We start from the raw sequence: 25,081 nt of genomic DNA, 5'->3' as shown, positions 1-25,081 counted from the left end.
TACCGTATATATGTTTGTTTTCTGAAATACAACATCTCAAGAATATTATTTTTCTTCTTCCTTAGCACATTTTTTTTTCATTGAGTCTCACATTTAAGTGTCCTTAGGTAGAATCACTGACTGTGCAATGTCATCCACCAAAAGCTGGACCACAATAGGTAGCCCACATTATTAGGTCTGTATTTAACAGTGAATCCACTTACTCAACAATCTAACCAGCCAGCTATTGACTTATTGTCAAATGGTCCATAAAATGGACTTCTTGGGCTTATACATATGTATTTATATTTCACTTTTCTAACTACTCATACACACAAGCACACACATATTCACACACTAGTACCAAGCACTGAGACCATCTCCAAGTCCTCTTACTTGTTTGGCTAAGTTACTCGTCTCCCAAAGTCATTTAAACTTAAGTTCAGCATGGTTTATGCCTCTGTGGGACGTGGATGCTGTAACCTACGTACGCAGCCTCACTCCAGTGTGAGCCATTTATACTTGTGTGTTCATCAGTCTGGCTTGCGGTGCATTGGGTAAGTCGGGTTAATTTTTGTTTCTACTTCTTGCGTCACTTTCAACAATAGCAACTGAAACTTTAATTTTTCCAAAGACAAATCGTACAAACGTTTGTATCTCCAAACCTCCTCAGTTAACTTTTCCTTGATTTTTTCCACCTTCATTGATCCAAAACAATCAGTTGCAGAGATGGGGGTCTGCATAGGGTCAGGATTGGATATGAGCACGACCTTAAGGGCGTAACTTCTCACAATCAAATACCTGTAATTAACATCAATGTAATGAATTAGGAATGATTTTGGATTGGATATTAAGAGGGTAGGATGCAGGATGCCCTAGGATCACCAGAGGACTTCAGAGGAAGTGTGTTGTGAGAAAAAAATAAACCTGAAAAAAAAAGTGTAAACATCTGGTTAGCTAACCACAGTGCATGCGAGGGGCAAAATGGATCCATTTTTAGTAGGCTACTTCAGGTGAAAGTGAGAGAGGACACAGAGTCTGTGGTGAGCGGAAAACAGAGGAAGTATGACCCTTTAAAGTCTGGCTTTTCATGTATTGGACCTGATGATGCATGCACAGCTTAATCGAGCTATGCTCAAAATTCAACTTTCTGAGTGCGGTAACATGTCCTCCTCCTCCACACTAGGTGGCGATATGTGTCTTTTCAGCGGGTTAATAAGCCCCCCTTTTCAGTTTACCTATTACGTCATATAATCAACACCTGAAGTTTTTCATGAGGCAGACCGACATTTCAAACAAGAACCAGATGGGTAATAGTTCACCTTTTTTAATCTCGTATGTATTGTGTGTGCTACTTATGGTGCAGATAAGAGCGCATTATCTGTCAGGTGGTTCTTCTACCAGCTCTGTTTACCTTCTTCTTCTGTGGCTTTCTTGGATGTTTTGGTCTGGGGTCATACACCAATGCAGCACACACATTGTCTAGTTAAAGTCATTATCGTCATTAAGGATAATGGGATTACATTATCGCTGCTAAGATACTTCAATCAAAATCAGAGTGAATAATACGTTGTGTAGGGGTCAGGAAGGTCTCCATCCAACCATTCACTCCATTTCACTCTGGATAAAACTTTTTTCCCTAAAATGCAGACACTATACTATGGAGCAAGTTTTCTTTCAACTTTTAATACTTTCAAATCTTTTGTTACAAATTTTTACACACACAAAAAAGAAGAAATCATCACAGTCAACATGTCTGCAGCTACAAATGTAGATGAAACTTGAAACTTGTACCCCTGCTATAAATCTGAATGACTAATAAATTCTACGATTTTCTACAAGCTCATCAATTTAACCAAAAGGCAGCCATGTGAAAGTTGTAACAATTAATGTGACTATGAAGTGAAACAGTCGTGGCATGGCAGAGAAGAGGCAGGAAAAAAAGATTACAACCCCTAAAATAATATACTTACACAAACCTCCCAAAAATGCCTCATTCCATGAAACGTTCACACATGCCCTAATCTGTCTGTCACACTTAAAAAGAGGACGTAATGATAATAAATGCAAACATAAAATATACATTTCATATCCATATCCAAACCACTGAAAATCCTCTCAGAGGGGAAACAAATAAAAACTTGTAAAATAACTCGTATTTACATCAGTTTATAACACAGAACACAGCGTGTTTCCTCACTTATAAAACAACAGTGAAGTACAGTTTCACTAGCTCAGATAACTTTTTTGAGGTCACTCATGTGAGCAGAGCAAATATGATATATGATATATTATGTTGTCTTGTTGAACTCACGCGGCGTTTTGGCCCAAAGTTTTTTTTTTTTGTTATTCTTTAAACTGTGTTTCAAACATAAAAACTAAATTTGCACTTCCACTTTCTAGTCCAGTTCCCATCAGACTCTAAAAAAACCCCTTCAGTGATAACACAACAGGCACATACCAACTATGTGTCTCCAGTAATGACTTTGACATTCTCATTTTAGCTCAACATTATTCTAATGAGTAAACTAATTACGGCTTTAAAGATAAATGCGCCTTAGACTGCTGTCAGTCTTACTGAGAATAAAAAAATACAAAAATACACCGATCAGGCATAACATTGTGACCTAATACTGTGTTGGTCTCCCTTGTGCCTCCAAAGCGGTAGTGACTCATCGGAGAATGGGAATGGGTCTTCTGAGGGTGTCCTGTGGTGTCTGGTAACACATTGTTGTTAGTGGGGACCTTTGGGTGCTATGCGTTGAGAGGAGGAGCCTCTGCCCAGACACTTGTTATGTTTGGGATCTAGTGAATTTGGAGGCCAGATCAACACACTGTGCTGTTGTTGTCCATGTTTTTTTTTGTTTTTTGTTCTTAAACCATTTTTGTGTGAGTCAGTACTATGGGGTGGGGTTGTGGGTGGTCTAAGTGACACACCACAAGATGGTCAATGTTATTCACTTCTCCTGCCCGTGGTCATAATGTTGCGGCTGATCGGTGCATACTGTATTTTAAAAAAAAACTTTTTACCAAGTTTCACATGTCACATGATGAGAGACTTCTGCCCAGTGTAAAAAAAAAAAAAAAAATAAAGCAATAGGCCACACAGTAGAACACGTAATCGCCAGTAGTCTAATTTAGACACATAATTATCACTGTGAGACAAAGTTGACCAACAGATCTGTGTCACTAGTGTGTTCTCAGCGTCGTCTAACAAGATTTGAATCATTGACCAAGCTCAAAAGTCAAACTGATATCCCAGTCCAAAAAACAAGCTGAAACAACAACAACTAGACACGTAGGACTTGTAGACTCCGTACAAGTCCGGCCGCCCTCGTTTCAGCTTGTTCTCGGGATACACCGTGACCCGGACGGCTGAGAACATTCACAGACGTACTGACACCCAAGATTTTCCAGCTGTGGGGCGTGTTTTGCTCAGCGGCCGAGGCCTCCGTGAGAGTATATTGCGTAACCGTTCTCAGGATACAGAGAGAGCTCCTCCGTACTGCCGAGCCCATTGTTAAGTTCTGAAAAAAAGAGCAACAGAAAAATCACTGAGGAGGGTTTACCTGTTTTACATTGTAGCAAGAGGTTGTCGATTTAGCCGGATGGGAGCCTTTTTATACAGCAGCTTTGTTTCCAACTCCCGCAGATTTACATAGGTGTGGACAAAGCACATGGCTTTTTTCGCGTTACTACACTATTCACGTTTTCTAGGCAAAAGGCCATTTGCATCTGTTTTCATTTAAGTGGAGCTTTTACAACAACAACAACAGATGCAAATGACCTCGGTTCAGTTCATTAGATTTGCAAAGTGTACCAGTAAACAAGGACCCTGCTAGCCTGGATTGTTAGATGAACATGAATATGTGCAGATGGATCCACGGGCAACAGTGTTAGAGCAGTTATTTGTCCCAACACAAACTTACTAATAACTGCATGCTACGCAGGATTCGTCATTCATTTGTCCAGTCACAACCACTGCTTTGCATTTCCACGCGCGACTGCTCCAAAAGCCGCACCTGAGAATATGAGCTTCTCCTTCATGATGTTGACGTCCCTGCTGGTCCGCCGCGTCACGGCACTCAGCATGATCTGCTCCGGGTTGTAGTTCTGCAGCCCGCTCATCTTCCACCTGTCACAGCACACGCGGACACATTACAGCTGCTCATCACGCCTTTCAATTTGGCGACAGTGGTGAACATCAGATAACACACCGGCAGAGAGGAGGAAAACGCCCACAGAGAACGGAGGGGAGGGATCGGACTAGGGGTACTGTGCAGAGACAAAAAGCACAAGGAGGACAGACAAGGAGGCAGAACAAAGGCCAAGGCAGACGCAGCAGTTACCTGATCATATGATAGCTGACAGATGCCAGGGGGGCAGCGGAGGAAGGTTGCATGCAGATCAGGCAGAGCACAAGACAAAGTAAGAATGTCAGAGGAGGAAGAAAGGACGGGGAGACGGCGAGAGGTTGCAGAGGACATGAGAAACACGAGGACACCGAGAAGACAACAGACAGGAGGAGAAAAGAAAAGAAAGAAAAGAGCAGAATGAACAGTCAGTGTAGAAGCAGCAGACTGGATAGGGCCATGTTATAACTACATGTGGCACTATGATAATAGGCACATGCTCAGGCTACCTTTGACCCAAATGAGCGTTATGACAACATTTGCTGTACTGGCGCAGAATATTTAGCATACTACAATTCACCTGAATGACAAAAAAAATTATTATGACAATTAGGATTAGGACAGTTTACCCAAATAGAAATAAAAACACCACCTGCCTCTTGTTGAGCAGATTTCCCTCAATGATCGGGGATACCTAGCTCTTTTTTTTCCTTCTATTGGAGGCTATATTTGGGTGAACTGACCCTTTAACTATCCACAACCCTGACAACAAAACTGTCCCTTTTGTTTTATTTTTATTTCATGGGCTGTGACTTGTCTCTAGAAAAGTCTAAAGTAATTAAACTAATAATTAAATTAATAGTTTAGGGAAACTTCATTTTCTTATTTCCTATTTCCAGACCTGTCTTTTATTCATAACACAATATTCTATTACATAGTTCTTCAACAGGTCAGACACTTTTCATATATTCTTTTAAATTTCCCCCCACAAATTTAAAGAGCCTATTCAGTCCCCAGATGAAATCCCATGCATGTATGTATGTTCAAAAAAAATAAAAATAAAAAAATAAATATAAAAATATTTGAGCCTGTGTATTATTTGAATGCAAAATGATAATAATCATGTACTAGAACACATATAAACCCCTGTTCTATCATTATTATTACTTCTTTTTAATGTAGCTACTTCATACTAAAATATATGATGCTCATTTCGAATATATATAAGCCATATAAAGGCATAGATTTATACTAATATTTAAATTCCGGGGGCTTCCGCTATGGCTGTGTGAGGCTGAGTTAAGTCACGTTTCAAAATCCAATTTGTACTTACTTCTGGAAACAGAAAATTCCTATGACTACGGCGAGGGAGACTAGATCTGACGTGATCCAGATGAAGTTGTAAGCGTTCTGGCTCTGCAAGACAAGAGAAAAAGATGAGCAGTTTCCACCTGGCACCACTGGAGGTCACCACAAACACTCCCGTTCCCTAAAGCTGTGACACTGCCTGGACAGCTGCTTTTTTTTACTTCAGATCTGCGTCTCAGGCTCTTTCCCAGGGTCCTGTTGTTCCCTAACGCCACGCTGAGCTACAGTCTGCCGCTGAGCTCCCTCACATTTCTCCGCGTCCTTGCCCTCGAGTCTTGCTGGGCCTCTCGTCAGTCTCTGTCCTCTCTCCTGCTGTCCTCCAGTCTCACTGCGCGACCTTGTCTGTTTGTGTGGGTGTGTGTGCGGTGCCAGATGAGAGAAGGGGAGCGGAGAGCTGTTTACCATGAGCCAGATGGGGTAAGGCACCTTTCGGAGGACTTGGGGGGCATCGGAGGACACAGAAGGCACCCCGCTACACCACAGAATGGAGTACAGCCAGGGCTCGTTCACTGGGTAGACGGTCAGGCTCACGTTATTGGCCACATACTCTCTGAGGGAAGGAAAACACACGTCAACACTGACAATAAAGTCTGCTTCCTTTCACTTAGTTACTCTATTGTTACAGCACTGGGAAATTGCACTTAAGATGCAACAAGCATACAGGTTTAATTGTATATTTCTGACATAATCTGTCTTATTGTGAATCATAGACTGTATAAATATGGACACTTTCTTGCATTGGCCAAACTGATGCTATCTTCCCGGGGATGCAGGTGGCGCCATCTTGTGAGTTTGGGGTCAGAGTCTGTGCAGCACTGTCTTTTGAGATTGGAGCCACGCGGAGCTGCGATACCGATGCCCCGCCCACATTTCCTGCAGATTCATTCACATTTCTGTTTATTTCATTCTGTGCTCAGCTCTACCTCCACCAGTTACAAGGAAAAGTTGGATTATCCGCCGTACTTATTTATTTGGTTTTCAACTGTCTCGGTCCCACATTGGCTGCTTTTACGGAGCCGTCGGCATGGCAACTGGTAGTCACCATAATGTCACATCCTGTTTCTATATTAAATCACTAATTAAAATGAAACTTATCCAAAACATACACACTTGAATGTGCAACAACGGCACATTATCTACCTAAAATGACAAAAATATGGAACATAACATGTGTTTTAGGAGGAGGTGGAGCTTATGACCTATACTGCAGCCACTCACCAGGGGGAGCTCTAATGGCTTTGGCTTCATTTTTGAGGTGCAGATATGCAGTGAATCTTGTGAATGCACATATACTCTCTTGGACTCTTGGACAAAACAATTTCTCTGTGGGGATCAATAAAGTGATCTTGAATCTTGAATATAATCTGTACATATCATAATGTTCCTTAAAGGCCTTGTTTCTCCATAATTTTGTTCCAGTGAGCGATGGAACTTCTAACTGAACCCCACTGTCATCTAACATTATTATCTATGGCTATTTTATAAGTTTTCATTTTAAGTCTGGTTTTCTCATTAGTTCCGTCTTGACGTAGAGCAGCTTTGGACAAGGTGATATCACATGTTGCACCACTCATTGTGGAAAACACCATTTAAATCAGAGGTAGCTGTGGAAGTTTCCAACATAGTCATAAATCATAAATCTGATCAAATCACACCAATATATTCCTGAGGTAGATTATTGGATGAGTGTATGGACAGTTATGTTGATTTAGTGATGAATATTCAGTGGTGTAGAGACCATCTGGGCCTTTAAGCTGCCCCCCACAGGCATGTCTGAATTAACCTCCTGAGGGGCTCAGTGGCAAAACTTTGTTGTTGGTGCCCCTAATGACCCCACAACACACAACAGTACCACTCTAGAGCTGTGCTGATTAGTTGGTCAGTCTGTTCTTGTAGAGAAAAAATATTAGCAAATACAAGTTACTGTTTGTGTTTCAATTTTCCGGTTTTCCATGACGGACTGGTTCAACAATACAAGCAAGACTATCTTTGACATTGAGAGATTCACTGCTTTCTAATATTGTATGCAGACTGTTAGATGTATTTATAGTAGGGCTGCATTAATAATGCATTATGGCATTATTCATTCAAACAGCACATGATTAATGCACACAAGTTCTGCTTTTTACGACCTCGGCCCAAACTTTTGGGAAATCAGGAAGTGATTCAAATGAAAGCAGTAGTAGAAGTAACGGTGTGTAAACTGCAGAACAGGCATTATGGTTCCCCGAATTACAACATTATTTTAACCAGAAATCATGTGATTAATTGGATTTAATATTTTAATCTACTGACAGCTCTAATAAATGGTGGAAATACTTAAATTCTGCTGATCAAGACTACGGCCAAAACCTTTTGTATGGTAATAACTTGTAGCAGATTAGTAAATAATCAAATAAGGCAGGCAGTGATTGTTTGTTGTTAACTTTATGCTTTCCGGGCCTTGCTTGGGTTTTGGAGCCGTGGTCTGTTTCACGCTTTTCGCAGATGCTAATCCAACCAGATAAAAAAAAACAACAAAAAAAAAAACTCTTCAGCAGTGTAGTTTCTTGCGCTTACTGTATATCTTTGTAACTGGCCTTGCTGTAGTGGAGAGTCAGGCTTGTGATTCCCCTCTGCCTCATCTCTTCCACCGACAGCTTCTCATTCGTGGTCTGCTGAAGCCCTCGCACCCTCCCCCTGTCCGTGTCTGGGGTCCACGTCACCTGGCACAAACACATTTGACATGGAAAGACCCTAATCAGACCAAATGCGTTATACACTTCATGTCAAGTTGCATAATTACGTATGAAGGTGCTATTTGTAGGTCACATATGATATTGGTTAATGAGCCATGATACATGCACAGACAGTGATTATGGTAAAAATGATAGTCTCACCCCAAATTATTTTTTGGGTTGTTTTTTCTTCTCGTTTTAGTTGCTGTTCCTATATGTTACTAAGGACTGACAAAATTAAGCCCAGAATATTCTTCACAATGGCTGAAGTGAATTCATTTATACATTGGCACGACAATAGTTTAGAAGTAATTTCAAGGGTAAAACTACTACAAGCAGCACCTTCAATCTGCTAGAAAATAATTTTTTAAAGGGACCTACAGTCCTCACCCTCTTCTGGGAAATCCCTGCCTTCTGCACAGCCCACAGAGTGTCCATGAACCAGCTCCGGTAGCGCGGGTGCTCTGGTGGAGGCTTGCGGATGTTGAGCAGGGCAGAGCTGTTGGTCCTGGCCGCCAGACGAAGCATCTCCATCAGACCACAAACCGTCTGGTTGCCTATTCTGCTCCGCTCCTTTGCTGTCAGGGTTTCTACTGTCCAGTAGGGGTCACTCTGGAAGCAAAGGAAAGCAACAGGAATGTGTACTGACATGTAACACACACTGTGTCCTTTTCTCTACACAGAAATTCAATTTTCCTTTGTCTTTTGGTCTTGTGATACTGAACACAAAACACCACACTGCAAACACCTACATTTCTAAGTTTTAGGTCACGTATGTGTGTGAAATTTGTGCCACTCAAGAGGAGAATGCATGTATTTGTTGGCTGATGGGTGTTGGGGTATTTTGAGGTGAGTTAGATTTCTGTACCTCCAAAAACCACTGGCCTGCGTTCAGGGAGCGTATCTCTGTCCAGTTGAAGAAGGAGGCGTCTTCATACTGTCTGCCTGGAAAAACCTTACTGACATCCGTGGTCCGTCTCAGGGTTCGGTCTCGCATGAGGAAAGGAACCCCGTCCACACTAGGAGAGGCAAAACAGTAAATCAATGGTGATTAAGTTTATACAGTAATTCTACAAGTAGAAAGTCTAAATTTAAAACATAAGACACATCTGTAGAACAACTGATAAGCATAAGTCAGCAGTGGCCAGCAATGTGCAGTGTTTGTGTTTGCAATCGGCTTTCCCTTTTATTAATGAGTAACTCAAACTGCTGCCACCTGCTGGTATGGACAATTATCTCTTGGCTGTTGTGTGTCATTAACACGGAATCTCTGCATCTCCCTCATTAGATCGAACCATTTCCACCAAATGACTTCTGTCTCAGCTGGAATCTAAATGTGGAACTTCAGCGCCCACCACTGAATCCATGAAATATGAATAGCCCAGGATTAGAACATTATTAAGGTTTGATTAATAACCTGATGGTGACGTCGGCCTCCAGGGAGCTGGCTCCGTGCTGCAGGGCTCTGTTAAAGGACACCATGGTGTTTTCTGGAGCCAGCTAGAGCAAAGAGACAGACAGTCAGTCACTGTGTGTAGAAAACAGACATCTAGAGGACATGTTGAGAGTATGAGAGAATGTTTATGACTTTGCCCACAGATCCACCCATCAGGCTTTGGTATTTAGTTATGAAAGATATGCAATAACAACAATAGCATAGCTTCAATTAGACTACAACACCACATTGCCTTACAAAGCAAAAACATGGCTGATTAAAACTGAGATTGGGCCATTCTGTTTTATGTTAATGAATTATGTTTAACATTAGTTATGTTTAATGCAGTACATCAAAAACAATATATAAAGGAAGCTAGCTTAGCTTAGCTGCACATGGATTAAACTTTTAATTAATTTATTTACATAGACAGAGGTTAGCGCACACGTAAGCAATGCACCAATAAGTATTGACTTAAAGGATCACAGCTTCTTCTACTCACTTAGGAGGGACTGATTTTAAATGTATATTGATCCATCTAAAACATACATGCTGCTCTGGTACAGCACAGAGAGGTGAAAGCCATCCTAGTGTGTCCACGTGATTGTGTAAGTATGTGTGTGTGCGCCTTCGGAGGACAGGAAAACACTGCTCCGAACAACACAGTGCATTCGCTAGTCATCTGGAACAGTATTTGTTTGGCCCAGATGTGAAAATGTTTAGACCGACTTTCATGCTCACTGAATACAACAATAGTGTAGGCCTGTGCGCTGTAGCTATAAAACTGTACCCGGCACACAAATACAAACACAAATGGTACACAAACTGATCTGGTGGCATTCTATGCTAACACACAAAATCACCGCAGACACAATGAAGAATAAATTACATTCTTGCGTCCTCTGTTAGATCTTATGCAGAACACCAGAGAGAGCACCCGTGAGGTCCACAGAGATGCACATCAAACACTGGAGCGATTCTACTCACCATCGGCGCGCCTCGACGGCCGATGACGCCCGGCGGTGGTTTGAGGCTGTGCCGGTCCATGATGCAGGGACAGGTGAATGTGAGTGGTGCCAAACAGAGAGCCAGGAGGATTACAATGTACATCGCCAACACCATCATCTGGATATCTAAGAGAGAGTACAAGGTAGGTTTTATGAGGCACTTTATTCACCTTCAATTCATTTCACCTACTCAGCGTGACAAGCCCTCGTTATCTTTGCCGGCTGGTAATTTCTCTGGAGTGTCAGAGGGTTCTTCAAAGGGTAAACAATCCACTAATGCCGGAAAATTCAGACAATTACAGGAAAGCACTGGAAAATCAATTAAGGGGGGAATATATGTGGTTAAACATGTATACTGTTCCACGCAGCATCTGGGATATGTTTTATGCAGTAAATGCACGGAGGCACCTTGAACCGGGAAGACATCAAAGGCAGAAATAGCCACAAGCAAGGCCAAGGAATCTATTCTTGAAAATACAAGATGACACTTACTGGATCTCTCTCTGCGCACCACATATCCAGCTACCAACCAGCTGATAGCTGTGACTGTTGCCAGGGCTCCAATGTGCAGGAAAGGTGCTGTGGACTGGCAACAAAAGACAAATATAGAAAGCTGGATTTACCAGAAACAAGGAGTAGTACGTTTAGCTCTGATGAGCAGAGCGCAGCACTGACAGGAACTGATGTGGCTACTGAACAATATCACTAATAGTGATGTTTGTTCTCTTTCAGAAAAACTGAATGGCCTAATTTAAGCCTTCACATTTTAAGTACAACATAGGACATCCGACACCATGCAGCACGCAAGAGCAGAAGAAATTCTGTGTACAGAAACTTCTTATGGGACTTTTTTTTTTTTTCAAAGATTTACACAAGAATCTGGAGCATAAAAATAATCAGTAACAAAGTAACTAACAACTGGTTTGGTTCTATGCAAAACAGATCAAATCCGTCTATTAAAGCAAAATTTATGCTAACAGTTGAGCTGCTCAGTTTCACTTACTATTGTTTGGATTACACAAACAAACTCAACACAGCTGACCAGTCAGCGACTGTAGCATTTTAGAGGTGGAACAGGACTATGCGGACACGGTAGTACAGAAGTTTAAATGTTCAGAGTGATAGTGGCAGTTCAGGATTTATTTCTTTACTTGGAGCACTGACTCTATATTCCTGTGCTAACTTTAGATAACTGGTAGCTAGTATTTGCTTCATTTTTAATAAACCCTTCAACCTAATTCCAAAGTCAAAAGAAATGTCCAAATTTGTCCCAATGTGTTCCCAAAGAACTTTAAAAAAAAATTCCTTAGACTGTAATAGAACATACACCTCTCTATCTCAAAACTGTTGTGTCTTTAGGGAAACTGCTGCGAAAAAGGAACTATACTATACTTAGTATAAATAGTATAAATTGTATATAGTTTTAGTGAGACTTTAGAGAAGTAACCTAAGATCAAAAGCGAAACCCACAGTAAGTTCATGGCACAGTGACTCCGAATGTACACCGACCTGCAAAGACACAAGCAGGATGTCCCACTCATTTCCCCAAATGTCATCAACCGAGACGACGCCAGAGATAGTGGTGAGCAGCGTGGCCAGCACCCCAATCTGTGGAGACGAGACGCACAATGAACTCACAGTTGATTTCAAAAGTGTGTGTGTGTACAAAAAAAAATGCAAGAAATTAATTAAAGCTGCTGCTCCACAACACCTTGTGAACCCAGTAGAGATTCAGCTGCTGCCCCAGAGATATATGGAAAAGAGCTAAAATCTGAAAAAGAAACAAGATTGGGTGAGTTGCATCTCAAACAAAAAGCGCTTGCTGCTTGTGGGGATCTGAAAAATACGCACCAATAAGAAAGTGATGTAGCTGAATCCCACGGTGGTGGACGCGAGGATGGGGATCGTCTCATCCCTCCATTCTCCGGAGCGGTTGTACACCAACCTGGAGAAGCAATCGACAAGGGTCAAGATCAAGTTCCAGTGGTTTTTAATGTCCGTTTATGCAATGCACAATACTCCTCCAAAAATGTGGTCCAACATAAGACTAAACACAATGAAGACATCTCTACATCAAGTGTGTAACTTATGCCACGCAATTAGTACTTGAGGCATTCGTATGGGGATGGTGTTGCTGTCGTGCTGGGCTAAGGTCACCCCGCCCACTGTTCGTGACCTCATCTGAAACTATCTCCATCAATATCAAACATGTCAGTCACAAACGGCTTTGCGCTAATTACTAAAGTCACACAATGATGACACTCACCAGTTGAAGTCGTTGAAATCATTTTGAGCCACCAACCAGAAGTAGGCCCAAAAGAGAAGCAGGAGGAAAGAACTGCACAGGATGATGAACCATGCACACTCCCACTGCAAAGAACAGCACAAAAAATTGATGTTGTTCAACTGAGACAAGACAACTTTTATGTAATCAAGTAAAGAAAAAAAAAACATTAAAATGCTAGTATAATCAGGAACAAGTACTGAACCGCTACACCACAAATCATTAGATTATTGTCATCATGCATAGATCACAGATCAATATGATTATTACTGATGTCACTGTTTTATTTGATGAGTCAATTAATGTACGTGTAATGTAGGAAATGGGGATCCATATAAATGGAATAAATGGTACCTTGACATTTTTTTTTCCTGTTAAGTGACCAGTCATTTCAGATCTTGTTTTATTATATGTATTTTGTGAAAAAGTATCTGGTTCCAAACCTGAGTAATAACCTCAGTAGTACCTCCTACATGTAGAGGAGTAGCCTGACATGGAATTTCTCTCTTTTGTTTAGTTACTATTCTGACACCAGACTCCTCAATCTGCTAGCTTAGAACTGCAAAACCCTTAAAACACCATAACCACCAACCCATACCAGATATTATGAGGATTTGTGTCTACTACACTTTGTAACTTTCCAGCCCTGGCTTGTCCTGCACAGAAGCAGATAGCAAAGGTCTCTGTATAGGTAAGAGCAAAGAACTGATCAGCTAAAGAGAAGGATATTTCCAGGAGGAGTTGATTGAGACCAAAACAGGACCATTTGATACAAGGTGTTGTTATTTATCTTTATACACTTTTTTCACATTTGCACATGGAGCAGCTCAACAGACAACTCCACAAATAGAGGAGTTTCTGTTCAGACATGTGGGACAAAGGTATGGAGGATATGGCGTGTGCAGTGCTCAAGGACTCTTCCTTCAGTAGTTAACAGGATTAAGAGCTAACACCATGTGAGGGGAGGTGTAGAGAATGATAGGCCAGTCAACAGATCCCTGTTGAGCATTGATCAGATTTGCACCACGCCGCGCCTGGACTCACCATTTCCAGCAGCTTATGTAAGACACTGGGAGATAATTAGATATGAGCGCAAGTAAAGAGCAAATGGCTGCACTGACGAACCCGTGGAGCCCACATCAAACAGCTTGTGAGACATTTGACTTTTGGCCGGAAGATGAGGGGTCAGGTCATATATATAAATTAGGGAGTATCTAACTTCTAACCGGATGTGCTCAGTGAAAAGACGACAGTAGATGTGGAAATATGACAAGTGACTGAGACAGTTTTTAATTGGTTTAGCAGCTTCTTGGAGCTCATTGCAGCTGGAGGTAAATAGCTGTGAGGCTCTGAGCTAGTGTCACGTTGTCAATATTCCTTTCACACCGGAGGAAATTGTGTCCTGGGTGGGAGTCACCTCTATGGACTCCACAGTTGTTCACAGAAATACAGTATGTACCTCGTGGACTAATTCAAAATTCCATGTCCAAACACCTTCTAAAATTCTGCCATGATTCATTTTAATTTTTGGACATTTCCTGCATTGAGAGCTCGGCTGGTCTCGCATTAAAGAGGAACACATGCACTGAAATTAATTACATTGCCTGGCAAACGTCAAACAATGAAAACCACTAGACATTTTCTCCTTTTATGTGTGTATCGTAATTCTCCCTCGTTACTGCCTCCAGAGACCAGTTGTGTATCAGATTAGAATTCCATTTTCAGGCAGGGGGTCACCAGTGGGGTTGCGACTAACAAGTGAAGTAATCCCTGGCTGAGAAAATCTCCTTGCTGAAGAAAACTGTGCTGAAGACAAGCCTTTCAGAGTTCTCTTTTGTACTTGGATCCATTTTCTTGAATATGACATCTGGTTATATGTCAACCTAATTCCTAAAACTTGTTCAAAATCATCAGTATCACTAAGAATATTATCCAAAAAGCTGCTTATTGATTTTCAGTAAGAGAGATTAAAGCGACATCTGCCATCCTTTATCAAGGCCCCTTTAACTGCGCAGTGCAATTCATTTTCAAGGGAACCTTGTGGCAGCTGCTGCTTTCTCCACGACTCCATTTAGAACTGGGAGTACTCAACTTGTGACGGTGCTCATAAATCTTAATTTTTGTGCTGACTTCAAACCTCCCTCATTTCTCCGCTGATACATGCTGGACAGACCGACCTGTACCAGACAAGGTCAGGGTCAACAGAGCATGAGGCAAGTGCACATGACGAAGCGAAATGAGCAAAATGAGTGCATTCGGGACAAAAAAGGAAAAGGAAACTGGTGCGTCACCAAATGATAGCAATGCTCTGGTTATGCATTGGTACTGTCAGTGCGTTTAAAAGCTTTGTCACTGAGAGCAGAGACATGTGAGTTTTAAAATGAGGCCGATGGCAACACTGAGACTGAGCTAAAAGAACGCTACAAGCTGAAACCTCTTTGCAGAGTTGAAGAAAACTGTTATGTCGGGGGATAATTCTCGGCGGGTTCATCACTAAGCCGACACCTTTAATCTTCAGTAAAGTCATTTGATCCAGCTTTAATGTGTGGCATTATGACTACTCACACTAAGTAACAGAAGCAACGCTCCAAATACTGATTATCATGAATCAAAACTCTGATTCCCTAAAAAAAACATCTCTGTGCTGAGGAGTAAAAAGACAACAAGCCTTTCTGATTATGTTCCAGCACCGCGGGTGTGACTTCACGAAACTTTTTAAATGAGACAGACATGGAGGAGAGGCATCTGTGGGCTCATATATTTTCCTCCCGGTCAGCACATCATTCGGTAAATGGACTAATTTATGACCGAGCCGCTGGCTCTTTGTGATAAAGAAGACATCCAGCAGCAGGAGCCGTGGCTGCCCACAGGGTATCCAACGCAGCTGGGTGTCTGGCTCCGCTTTACACATCCCAACTCTGCACTTCTTCCATTAATCGCTTTATTGTGAAGATTGTTGTCCACGGTTACTAGGGCCTGGTCTAGAAGTCCCTCAAGAATGACATCAACGTTTAATGGATTAGTTTTAAGCCTTTGTAATTAACAAAATTATACAAAGTTCAAATATACTAAATGTTGCTTATCAATTAGATACCTGACAAAAATGATGAGGAGCTAAAGAAAAGTTCAGGTTGTACGCTTTTAAGAACATTTAGACCCTTTCACAGTTTGTAAACAATGTGATGTTTTTTGAGGGGCGGGGCTTAACTGGATGCAACACACCTCAAACGCTACAGCCTGTAAACGGCGATTAGCATATTTCAATGGACTGTTTTGGCAGGAATGGACGAGGAAAACGCATATTTCAGAAAATATACTCACTCCCCGAGGCCTAAAGCGTTACTTTAAAAAGTTGACTGATGGGACTACAGTCAGCGACTCCTACACTCACTCACTGCATGGACGATTTGACCGAAGGAGGACACAGAGGGGACGAAGTCTGGTCTGTCTTTATTAAGTGAAGCCTCTCCAACAAAGATATTACAAGAAGAAAGTGGAACCACTGTGGAGGGTAAAGTAGCAAATACAACTTGTGCTTGGACTCCCCTGAAACACACAAGTAACGCTGCGTTACCTTGAGGTTTGCATTAGCATTAACATGTAACAAGAATCCCCCAAATAATGATTAACTAAACATAATTTCCGTCACAGTTTAGTCTAACCCATAACATTATCCAGGCTGAAACTGACGATGCATTACACATTAATCTGACCTGATAGGAAGTACCCGTTGTTGTCATGGTTGAAAGTGATCAAGCCTCCCTCTGTTCTGCCTCCAGCTAACATTGTGGCGTCACTGTGACGTAGGCCATGAAGGGGTCTATAATATTAAGTTGAATTCTTGTGTTCAACCCATTCAAGCTGTTAAGCCCTGCACAACACACCATCACTATGAACTCTCATTGTCATAACAACTTGTATACAAGTGTACAGTATATACAACACAGCACTACACTACAAGCCTTGGAAATCTTTTCAGTAGGGCCACACCCAGAGATGCATACCAGTCTAGACTGCAACATCCCTGACAACACCATCTACTCTCCTTTCCAGTAAAGGTGGTATATTTGCACAGAATCATATGTTTGAACTTTACCTCGCATGAACATAGGTCAGTTCCCAGAAGACACGGAAAGCACATGCGGCGCTGCCAAACACTGTGTTAACAATAGCTGGTAAAAGCGTGGATGAACAGGGTACAATTATGACACTACACTGCAATCACTGGATGTTCGCTGCACATTAGGTTGCTGTTGTGTCCTTTTCACAAAGCCTGACCTACTTTTTTGGCCTTCGCAATCACAAAATGGAAAATAGCTCATTTACCCCTGAGGTGAGCTCGGGTTTCAGTGCAGTGTCGGCAGGACTGTGTTGTGTCATTATCAGCCTGTATTTTGCTCCGTGCATGCTATGTATAGCAGACCTGGACACAGACTCTTCATATCTATATTGGATCTATGCATATGACGATTGTAAAGATAAGAATTGCTGTTAAGTCTTTTGTTGGGTTAGGGATCTACTGGCACAGCACATGCATACTACACCTCTCTTAGTTTGTCAGTGTTGTGATTATTACAACCATCTGTAGTTTGGTGTATCTTCCATTTTTATTATTGCAGTAGCAGTAGGGTTGACTGATTGTGTATTATGGATATGCTGTGCTCCAAACATCTATGATGAATTCAATAATCCATTATTTTTGAGTGTCTTTTTTAATAATATTCCTGTCAAAACACTTAATAAGCAAATGCTTTATATTGATTAAGAGAATTGAAACATGTCTGAAACTCAGTGGTTAAAATGTCTGTCACGCAAGAAAAAACTGCATAAATGTCTACACACATTGAGCATATGTATTACTTATTGTTTTTTTTATTATATCACTGGCTACTGGTTCTTGCAGACGTTACTATTTTAATATCCTCAAAAACTCATAGTTCAAACAATATTTGACCCCTTTTCCTGCACAACATGCAGTAAGTAAGTACAGTAAGTAAGATGCCAGTAAGTAGTTTTTAGAACTAAAATTCAGCACTCAGCATATCACTACTGTCCCGCCTCAATGTAGCTTCATAATCATAATATAGGACGAATGAAAGAATACCTTCTTACCATTCCAGCCGTTTTGCAAAAGCCTATTTAACGTAAATTGAATGCTGCTCATGAACATTTTGGCGGTCACGCATGGTCTTGGTCTCTTTTGAAAGACAAGACTCTGAAGTTTCTATCACAAAATTCAGGTTGTAATATGTATATGTAACATATTGTTAATTGTAAATACACAGTGAACACCATTGAGTCGATTGTTTGGACATGGCTGTGTTGGTTGAATCCTATAATGATTTTAATCTATGAAATCAGAAGAAAATTACATATTGCATGCAGTATTTACTCAAACACAACTCGTGTACAGTGCAGTGTTAAAAGGATACATGAATTTGTCTGATTGTTCTAGTAACAGTCTAGTAACTTCAAGATCTGGGGTGTTATCTTACCCTGGAGCTGTCGTCTTGGGAACGCTGGTAGCGTTTCCAGCGGCAACCATAGATCCCAGTGACAAAGGACACAAAGACCTGCTTCTCATAGACCTGTAAGGGTTGGTGTTTCACCATGCTCCTTCAGCCTCAACGCGCCACCAGTCCATTAACATCCCACACAGGACTGAGAACCTGAAAGCAGACCAAGGTGTTACTAAACAAGACAAACGTCCAATTAATTAGCTCAGCTGTTTCACACGCAGTAGGCTACAATTAGAATTTTCATCAACACGCCCTGTCACGTCACAATGTCACGGTGTGTTTTCACAACAATATTAATATGTTGTTGACAGCCCTGGGCCCTGTTTGGAGTCTCAACACACTATTCCGCAGTGAGGCTTGTTTATGACAGACATAATAACATGGTACGTTTTCCAGTCACTCAGTCACCCTTCACCTAAATGAGGATTCATGGTTGTGGAAAACAGACAAACAGAAATCAGTGGGTTCGTAAGATCTATCTACGGGCACAAAGTGATGCTTTAACAAGTCAGATATCTGGGATTAAGAGTTAAAAGGAGGCATTGTTCTACCTCAGAGGAAAGCTCGTTGCCTTGATGCCAGTTTAAAAAGTGTTGATTTTCATGTCTCCCTGGAGGAGACGGCGTAGTAAGGCCTGCATTTACAGATTATTCCTGCATGGAGTAATTTGTAGATGGAGTTATATTACTGCATATTTTGGATGCCAGGGTCATATATTCCATGGTCTCCAGGGGACAAATCTCCTTGTATTTGCAATAGTACAATTGACAAATTGACATTTGTACTTCGGAGTGGATAGCTCAACAAGTACTGCATAGATTACTGCGGCATTTGCCACAGATATTCTAGGTCCCTGGTGGACACACTCTAATTACTTTGTTGATCCTCTGCCTTTTCCTCTGGTTTCATTTATTCCTTAAAATAGCTTCAAGTAGATGGACACAGTTGTTCATGGTTCCCAGTGGATGAAATCTAAAGACTGTGGTCATCCCCTGACCTTTCTCAGTAGCGCATCGAAGTTGACATCCTTGACTGTGTGAATGGTCTACATAATCGGATGATAAGTGAACTCATCTTACCTACCTCCCTCGATGTAAGTCCTAGTTCTGGGATGCTTCTAGCATCAGGTCTGTGCTGGTTCAACTTGTGAACCCATTCAGAACTGGTAGTGATAATATTACCCTGTACTTTGTGTTTATTTCTGATTAGCAAATGTTAGCATGTTAGCAACTAAAATGGTATATGAGTTAATTATTTGCTGACAAGTTACATTACTAAGATAAAGTGACTAAAATGGTTTATTTTTTTTTGTTTCAATGTAACAAGTAGCCTGTAAACTATTATATTTTAAATGTAACCTTCCCAACAAAGCATAAGCCAAATTGCAGCACTCAATGTGAGCACATAGGTCCTTTCAAAACATCAACTTCTCCCAGTCCTCGGTTGTGTACATACACTGTATGTATGATCATGGGTGCTATAATGTCGACCACTGTGTCACAAACAGGTCTTTGACAAGCAGAGCCCTGCGACCTGCTGAACCTACAAAGTTTGGGAATATAAACGCCGTAAAAAAAAAAAAAGGATGGCAAGCAGTATTAGGCCCAGCAGACTAATATTTCCTTTCACCGTGATTGCCTGTACACTCTTATTTGGCTTTCATACCGGTCTCGTCGTTCTAACAGCAGATGCATAGCTCACTTCTTCTATATAATCTGAAAGCAAGCCAAGAGTGGATCTGAAAATAGAGCACATAGAGTCACGATTCCCTTGGGTGATGCTAAGAGAAGGAGCTGTCTTAGAGAGGAACACCACTGGAGGGATTTGGTCACTTTCCTGGAAACGGCTTGGGAATAGAGTGCCTCGAAGATCACCATTAAATCCTATTGATGGGCTGTTGCAAGTGTCACCGCAGTGATTTGCAGACACCTCTGGGAATACAGTAGCACTGCATCACAACATGGGGCCTTCTTATTCATTTTAATAAGACTACAACTTTGATAGAGCAGCGGTGACACCGTAAGTGGCCACCCATGATTCTCACTCGAGCTATAAAACTGAGCCACTTAGTGATGTGGCCCTCACTGTGTCTCCCTCCATAAAAACCCTAAACCCTTTTGACCAAGCTGTGAGGGTGAGATCTAAAAAGAAAAATCAATCTCATTCCCTCAAAACCAAGCTAGTTTGAAAACAGAACGCATTTTGTTTCATTTTATTCTCTTATCTTTTACTGATACGAGGTGATAATAAACGGCAATTTCCCCTCCAGATAAAGACCTCTTTCCTGGTCAACAATGTTTAGCAGACCAAACTGCTCCTTTGTCCTTATCTCTAAGAAGAGAAATTACAAACATGGGATGGGAATAGGGTAAATCTGTGTCTGGCTGTATCCGTGTTCAGCTCCATGTCTCTGTACCACAAGACTTTAAGAGGCGCAAAGATAATTGATGAAAGAATCACAAATAGATTCTGTGAGTCTAGCTGCCGTGTGTAAGTATAGCTTAACATCACCATGCTAATAGGCTCAGGATGACAATGTTTTCAATGTTCATGTTTGCAGTGGTAATGTTTGCTGATGAACAAAGATATTCTGTTTTAATCTAACACTAACCTGGAAGTCAGACCAACTTGCCCCAGAACATCTTTTGTGAAATTGATCAGGAGTCACTCCGTTGAGAACTGATTATGATCCAGCAAAGATCTGCCGGGCCAGTCAGTGATTATGCTCAAATCATTTGGGCGGCCTCTATACAAGGATGGATCATTTGTATAACCCCTTGTTTGAAGAGGTATCTTTTTCCTCTGTATCCTCTGGCTATGCCAGGGCTACTTCAATCCAGCTAAACAAGGAACAAATACAAATAGCTGAAACTAACGTATAATTTAAAGATCTAAAGGTGGATGAACAGATGTTACTTCAAATCAGCAATCTAGACTTGACTCATACTGTTTTTTTGTTTTGTTTTTTATCAAGTTATCAAAAGAAATTTCACATAATAATAATAATGACAATTTTGACAATGGCCATTACGATTAGACAGTTGATTAGACCATTTTTAAATATTTTTTTAATTTTCACCCACAGTTTTCCTACATGAATTAAAAATTTCTTTAAATACAGATTGACATGAATCCAAGTTATTTTAGTAAAGGGATAAATGGTATCTTTCAGTCAACACTTCAGTCATTCAGCTACAGATACAGGAGCCATCTGAACAGTGCGCCTGTGCACTGTAGGCCCCGCCCCTATCGCTGCTGAGCCAATCACGAGGCTGCATTTTACATGCTGACTCTGTCGGGTTCCCCACAATTGGCCGATAGCCTCTTCAGTCCCCAGGTGAAATCCCAGGTGAAATCCCAGGCGCACACCTGAAAAATGTTGAAGATCCCTGATTTACAGATTTCTTCTTAAACAGAAATGGCCAAATTTACTTTACAACATCCATAGTCTGGTGTTGCCTACCGTCTATCATTCAGCCATGCGTGTCTAGGATTTACTGGTGACTGGTTATTATACGAGAACTCTCTGGTGTGAGGGAAGTTTCTTCTGGATTCAGAGAGCCTGGCAGAGCACCAGCATTCACATCCAGAGCCCATCCTCAAACAAGGGCCAACTGGAGCTGAAATCACACCGGCCTTATTCCACCCAGGTTGGCCCATTGTCTCTCTGTGTGTCACCATGGTGCTGTGACTGCAGAGCTGCAGTTATCACGAGGTAAATTAGGACCAGACAAGTCAGGAACACTCATCTCTCACTGGGCGATGTCTGAATTCTTTGCAATGAAAATGAAAAAATATTTCCACAGTCTATAGTTGTTTTGGCCTATTTTAATTTTTAACAAATTAAACTCACAACCTTTTTAACCTAAATAACCCGTAATGACCAACCTTGCACAGTGGCTTTAATAACTGTTAAACAGGATACATCTGCAACCGTTGGGACCTGGAGTTGGCTGTTTGACCAACTCAGCAACACTTTACGAATTCTGAGTAAAAGGTGCGCGATAGTCTGCAAGAAGGTGGTCAAGGGCTCTGAGAACTTTACTTGAGGGTGGTGGCAGTATGGGGCAGTAGGGCTATTGGTCATAAGTGAAACAAGGACGGATGCAGTCAAACAAAAACAGTCCCAGAGTGTAGACCAGATCAGGGCAAAGGTTCACCTTTCAGAACAACAAGCATACAGTTAGATATAAGTTTGTAATTTGTCAATTGTTTAAAATGCCGCTATAATACAAGTTCCATTAATTTACCCAATATATGTAAATTAAACCTTCATCAAAGTCATATAGCTTTCTGTATTTGTTGGAACAAAGCTGTTGTAAAACGGACACTTAAGAATAATATATTCTAACACATTTGACTTAGTGAATGTCCTGATGAAGACATGCTTTTCACCAGTTTATAGGTCTTCAACGGGGGGTCCGTGGCCACTAGAGGGTCCGTGGAGACATTGTAGGGGAGTCACAAAATCTTATTCTTATCCTAATCTTATTCCTAATCTTATTATTTGAATAGATAAATATTGGATGCAGAATGATAATAAATAGCACTAGGCCAAGTTTAATATAAAACACATAGTTGTAGGTACACATACACTCTCCAACAGCATGGGGTCTTTGGCCTGAAAAATGAAAGACCCCTCCACTAGTTGATTTATTTCTTAGGGATTCAGCATAGTTTAGGATTGTTTTGCAGCAGTACATGGGCTGCAATGAGTCAGCAGCATTATATCTGTTGCACTTAAAGCAGCAAGAACTGTACTGTCGATTGGACTCTCAGGTCTAACGTGCTATCAATGTTTAATGCATTTTCTTTTGTGTCTTTCAGCTTCTGTTACATACAGCATGCTGCCCATATTTTTTAGGACAAGCCTGGGAGCTGCTCATTTTACATGTGTTTACAGCCTGCGCCTTTCACAAGGAGATATTCCCTTCTTTCCTGTGCTCCTTTAGCTATCTTCTCAATCAGTCTGGCTTTAGGCCGGTTTCCTCTCATGAACCTGCAATTTACCTCAGAGGACTTTATTACTCACTTCTGGAAGTAACCTGCTAATAATGTTGTTAGAAGTCTGCGCTTATTGAATAAAAATGTGATAATCCACTAAGTCTCAGAAAACCAACTGGCACAGAGCCTCCACCATATCCGTCTGTTATTAGCCTTTTATCTCGGTCATTGTCGCCTCTTTCCAAGATTCCATTGTTCACTCCATCATGAAATTTATATACGCATACATTAATAATATCCTTAATCTTTCAGTGGATTTAGCCAAAAATAGTTTCCATTAGTGCTCATTAACCACACACAGCGAGGAGCGGGAGGGCCCGGCCTGGAAACAAAGCTGCTCCTTAAGCCAATGACTTGACCAAACGCTTGCTTTTGTTATCAACCTGGAACCACCGGGTGCTCCGTAGACTTTAGAGAGGGCTCCCTGAGTTAAAGCGAGGCCTTATTACAGTTCCACTTGGCAGTCTCTGATTCATTAGAGGAGATTTAGGGCTGGCAGATAATGGAAGTGGAGCTGCAGGAAGGCAGAGATACAGATGGAGATGAAAATGTGTGGTCTGATAAGTCTTTGCACTAATTGAATTTTAGAGAAGAAAGAAAGTCAGACAGAGCAATGTAATTAAAGCTTGATTTAGGACGATGACGTTGTAAAACAGTGTATCATCAGATAAAGCTCTAAATGTTTCCTAAACCCTTGGTGAAGACATACTATACTAAACTATACATGGTTTGCTGTCAATCATTACGTAAAAACAGCATTAGTAGAACATAACAGGAAGAGTTCAGCTAAATGTTTGCAGCATTTGGCTGAAGTCTACATTTGAGACACAATTTATAATGATTTTCAAAATTGATTTCTCTCTTGAATAGGTTTTGAATCAACTGATCACATTATTTTTTAAAAGATAAGACAAATGTGAGAAAGAGAGACGCCTTCAAGTGTGTTGTTTAGTCTCTGCAACAGTTGTCCAGGTCAATGGACCGGTGACTAAATGTGATGATTCAATTATCAAAACGTTTATTTGGACACAGACTAGTCCATAAAATTTGAATTCACTGTACGTCCGTGTATTGACTTTGTCTCTGTACCAATACAACACCACTGAACAACTGTTGCTGCAATTTCTCAGTTGCTGCCAAGCAGATATTTTCCATCTCATTATTAATAGTCTGTAATTTCTAGAAGAAATAAAGAGATCTGATTGAACTCTAGTGAGGACAGCACGCCCCAGCTGATCACACAACACACACACTACTGGCCGAGGGACAGTGCCTCAGATTATACGAAGATAATCCGATAAAGTGCGCATAAACACTTACCTCACCTCCACTACAGTCTTTTTTGCCACGGACACTGCAGAAAACCCAGCCAGACGCACTCTGCTAATCTGCTATTTCCATGGATGTTGACATAACGCGGTCTCCAACGCAGTTTAGGAATTCGTGCGACACTTTAAAGTTAGTTGGAGCGGCCGTGACAACAGGCGCACATCAGCCTACCCCCCTCACACGGACTGAAACAGCGCAGACTTGCTGGGACGCTGCGCCGGCGCCAGGAAACAACGAGCCTCCTGTTAAATCATAGGAGCGATTCTCCTTGAATAAAGGCGCACCTCCACCAGCTTTCACGGCACA

At 41.3% G+C, this 25,081-nt stretch overlaps 1 protein-coding gene across 5 annotated transcripts; it reads right to left on the bottom strand.

The window, feature by feature from the left end:
• Positions 1 to 1,645: 1,645 nt before the first annotated feature.
• Positions 1,646 to 25,081, bottom strand: gdpd5a (glycerophosphodiester phosphodiesterase domain containing 5a). 5 transcript variants are annotated; one of them, XM_047608100.1, is made up of 17 exons: positions 24,767 to 25,081; positions 18,419 to 18,592; positions 12,906 to 13,009; positions 12,491 to 12,584; positions 12,351 to 12,410; positions 12,149 to 12,247; positions 11,132 to 11,225; positions 10,620 to 10,765; positions 9,615 to 9,697; positions 9,066 to 9,216; positions 8,579 to 8,809; positions 8,040 to 8,185; positions 5,883 to 6,030; positions 5,446 to 5,528; positions 4,329 to 4,343; positions 3,909 to 4,114; positions 1,646 to 3,506 (listed from the first exon to the last, which is right to left on the bottom strand). In XM_047608100.1, the coding sequence occupies exons 2-16, from the start codon at positions 18,533 to 18,535 to the stop codon at positions 3,952 to 3,954; spliced, it is 1,734 nt and encodes a 577-aa protein (XP_047464056.1). In that variant the 5' UTR covers positions 18,536 to 18,592; positions 24,767 to 25,081; the 3' UTR covers positions 1,646 to 3,506; positions 3,909 to 3,951. The 5 variants fall into 5 exon arrangements, with proteins under 5 accessions (XP_047464056.1, XP_047464052.1, XP_047464054.1 ...); XM_047608096.1 differs by having other exon boundaries at positions 4,002 to 4,114; XM_047608098.1 differs by having other exon boundaries at positions 4,002 to 4,114; positions 8,588 to 8,809.

This window comes from Mugil cephalus, chromosome 15 (genome assembly GCF_022458985.1).
Source record: "Mugil cephalus isolate CIBA_MC_2020 chromosome 15, CIBA_Mcephalus_1.1, whole genome shotgun sequence".
Classification (NCBI taxonomy): Eukaryota; Metazoa; Chordata; class Actinopteri; order Mugiliformes; family Mugilidae; genus Mugil; species Mugil cephalus.
The sequence above is the reverse complement of the archived record's forward strand: the minus strand, read 5'-3'. Positions and strand labels throughout refer to the sequence as shown.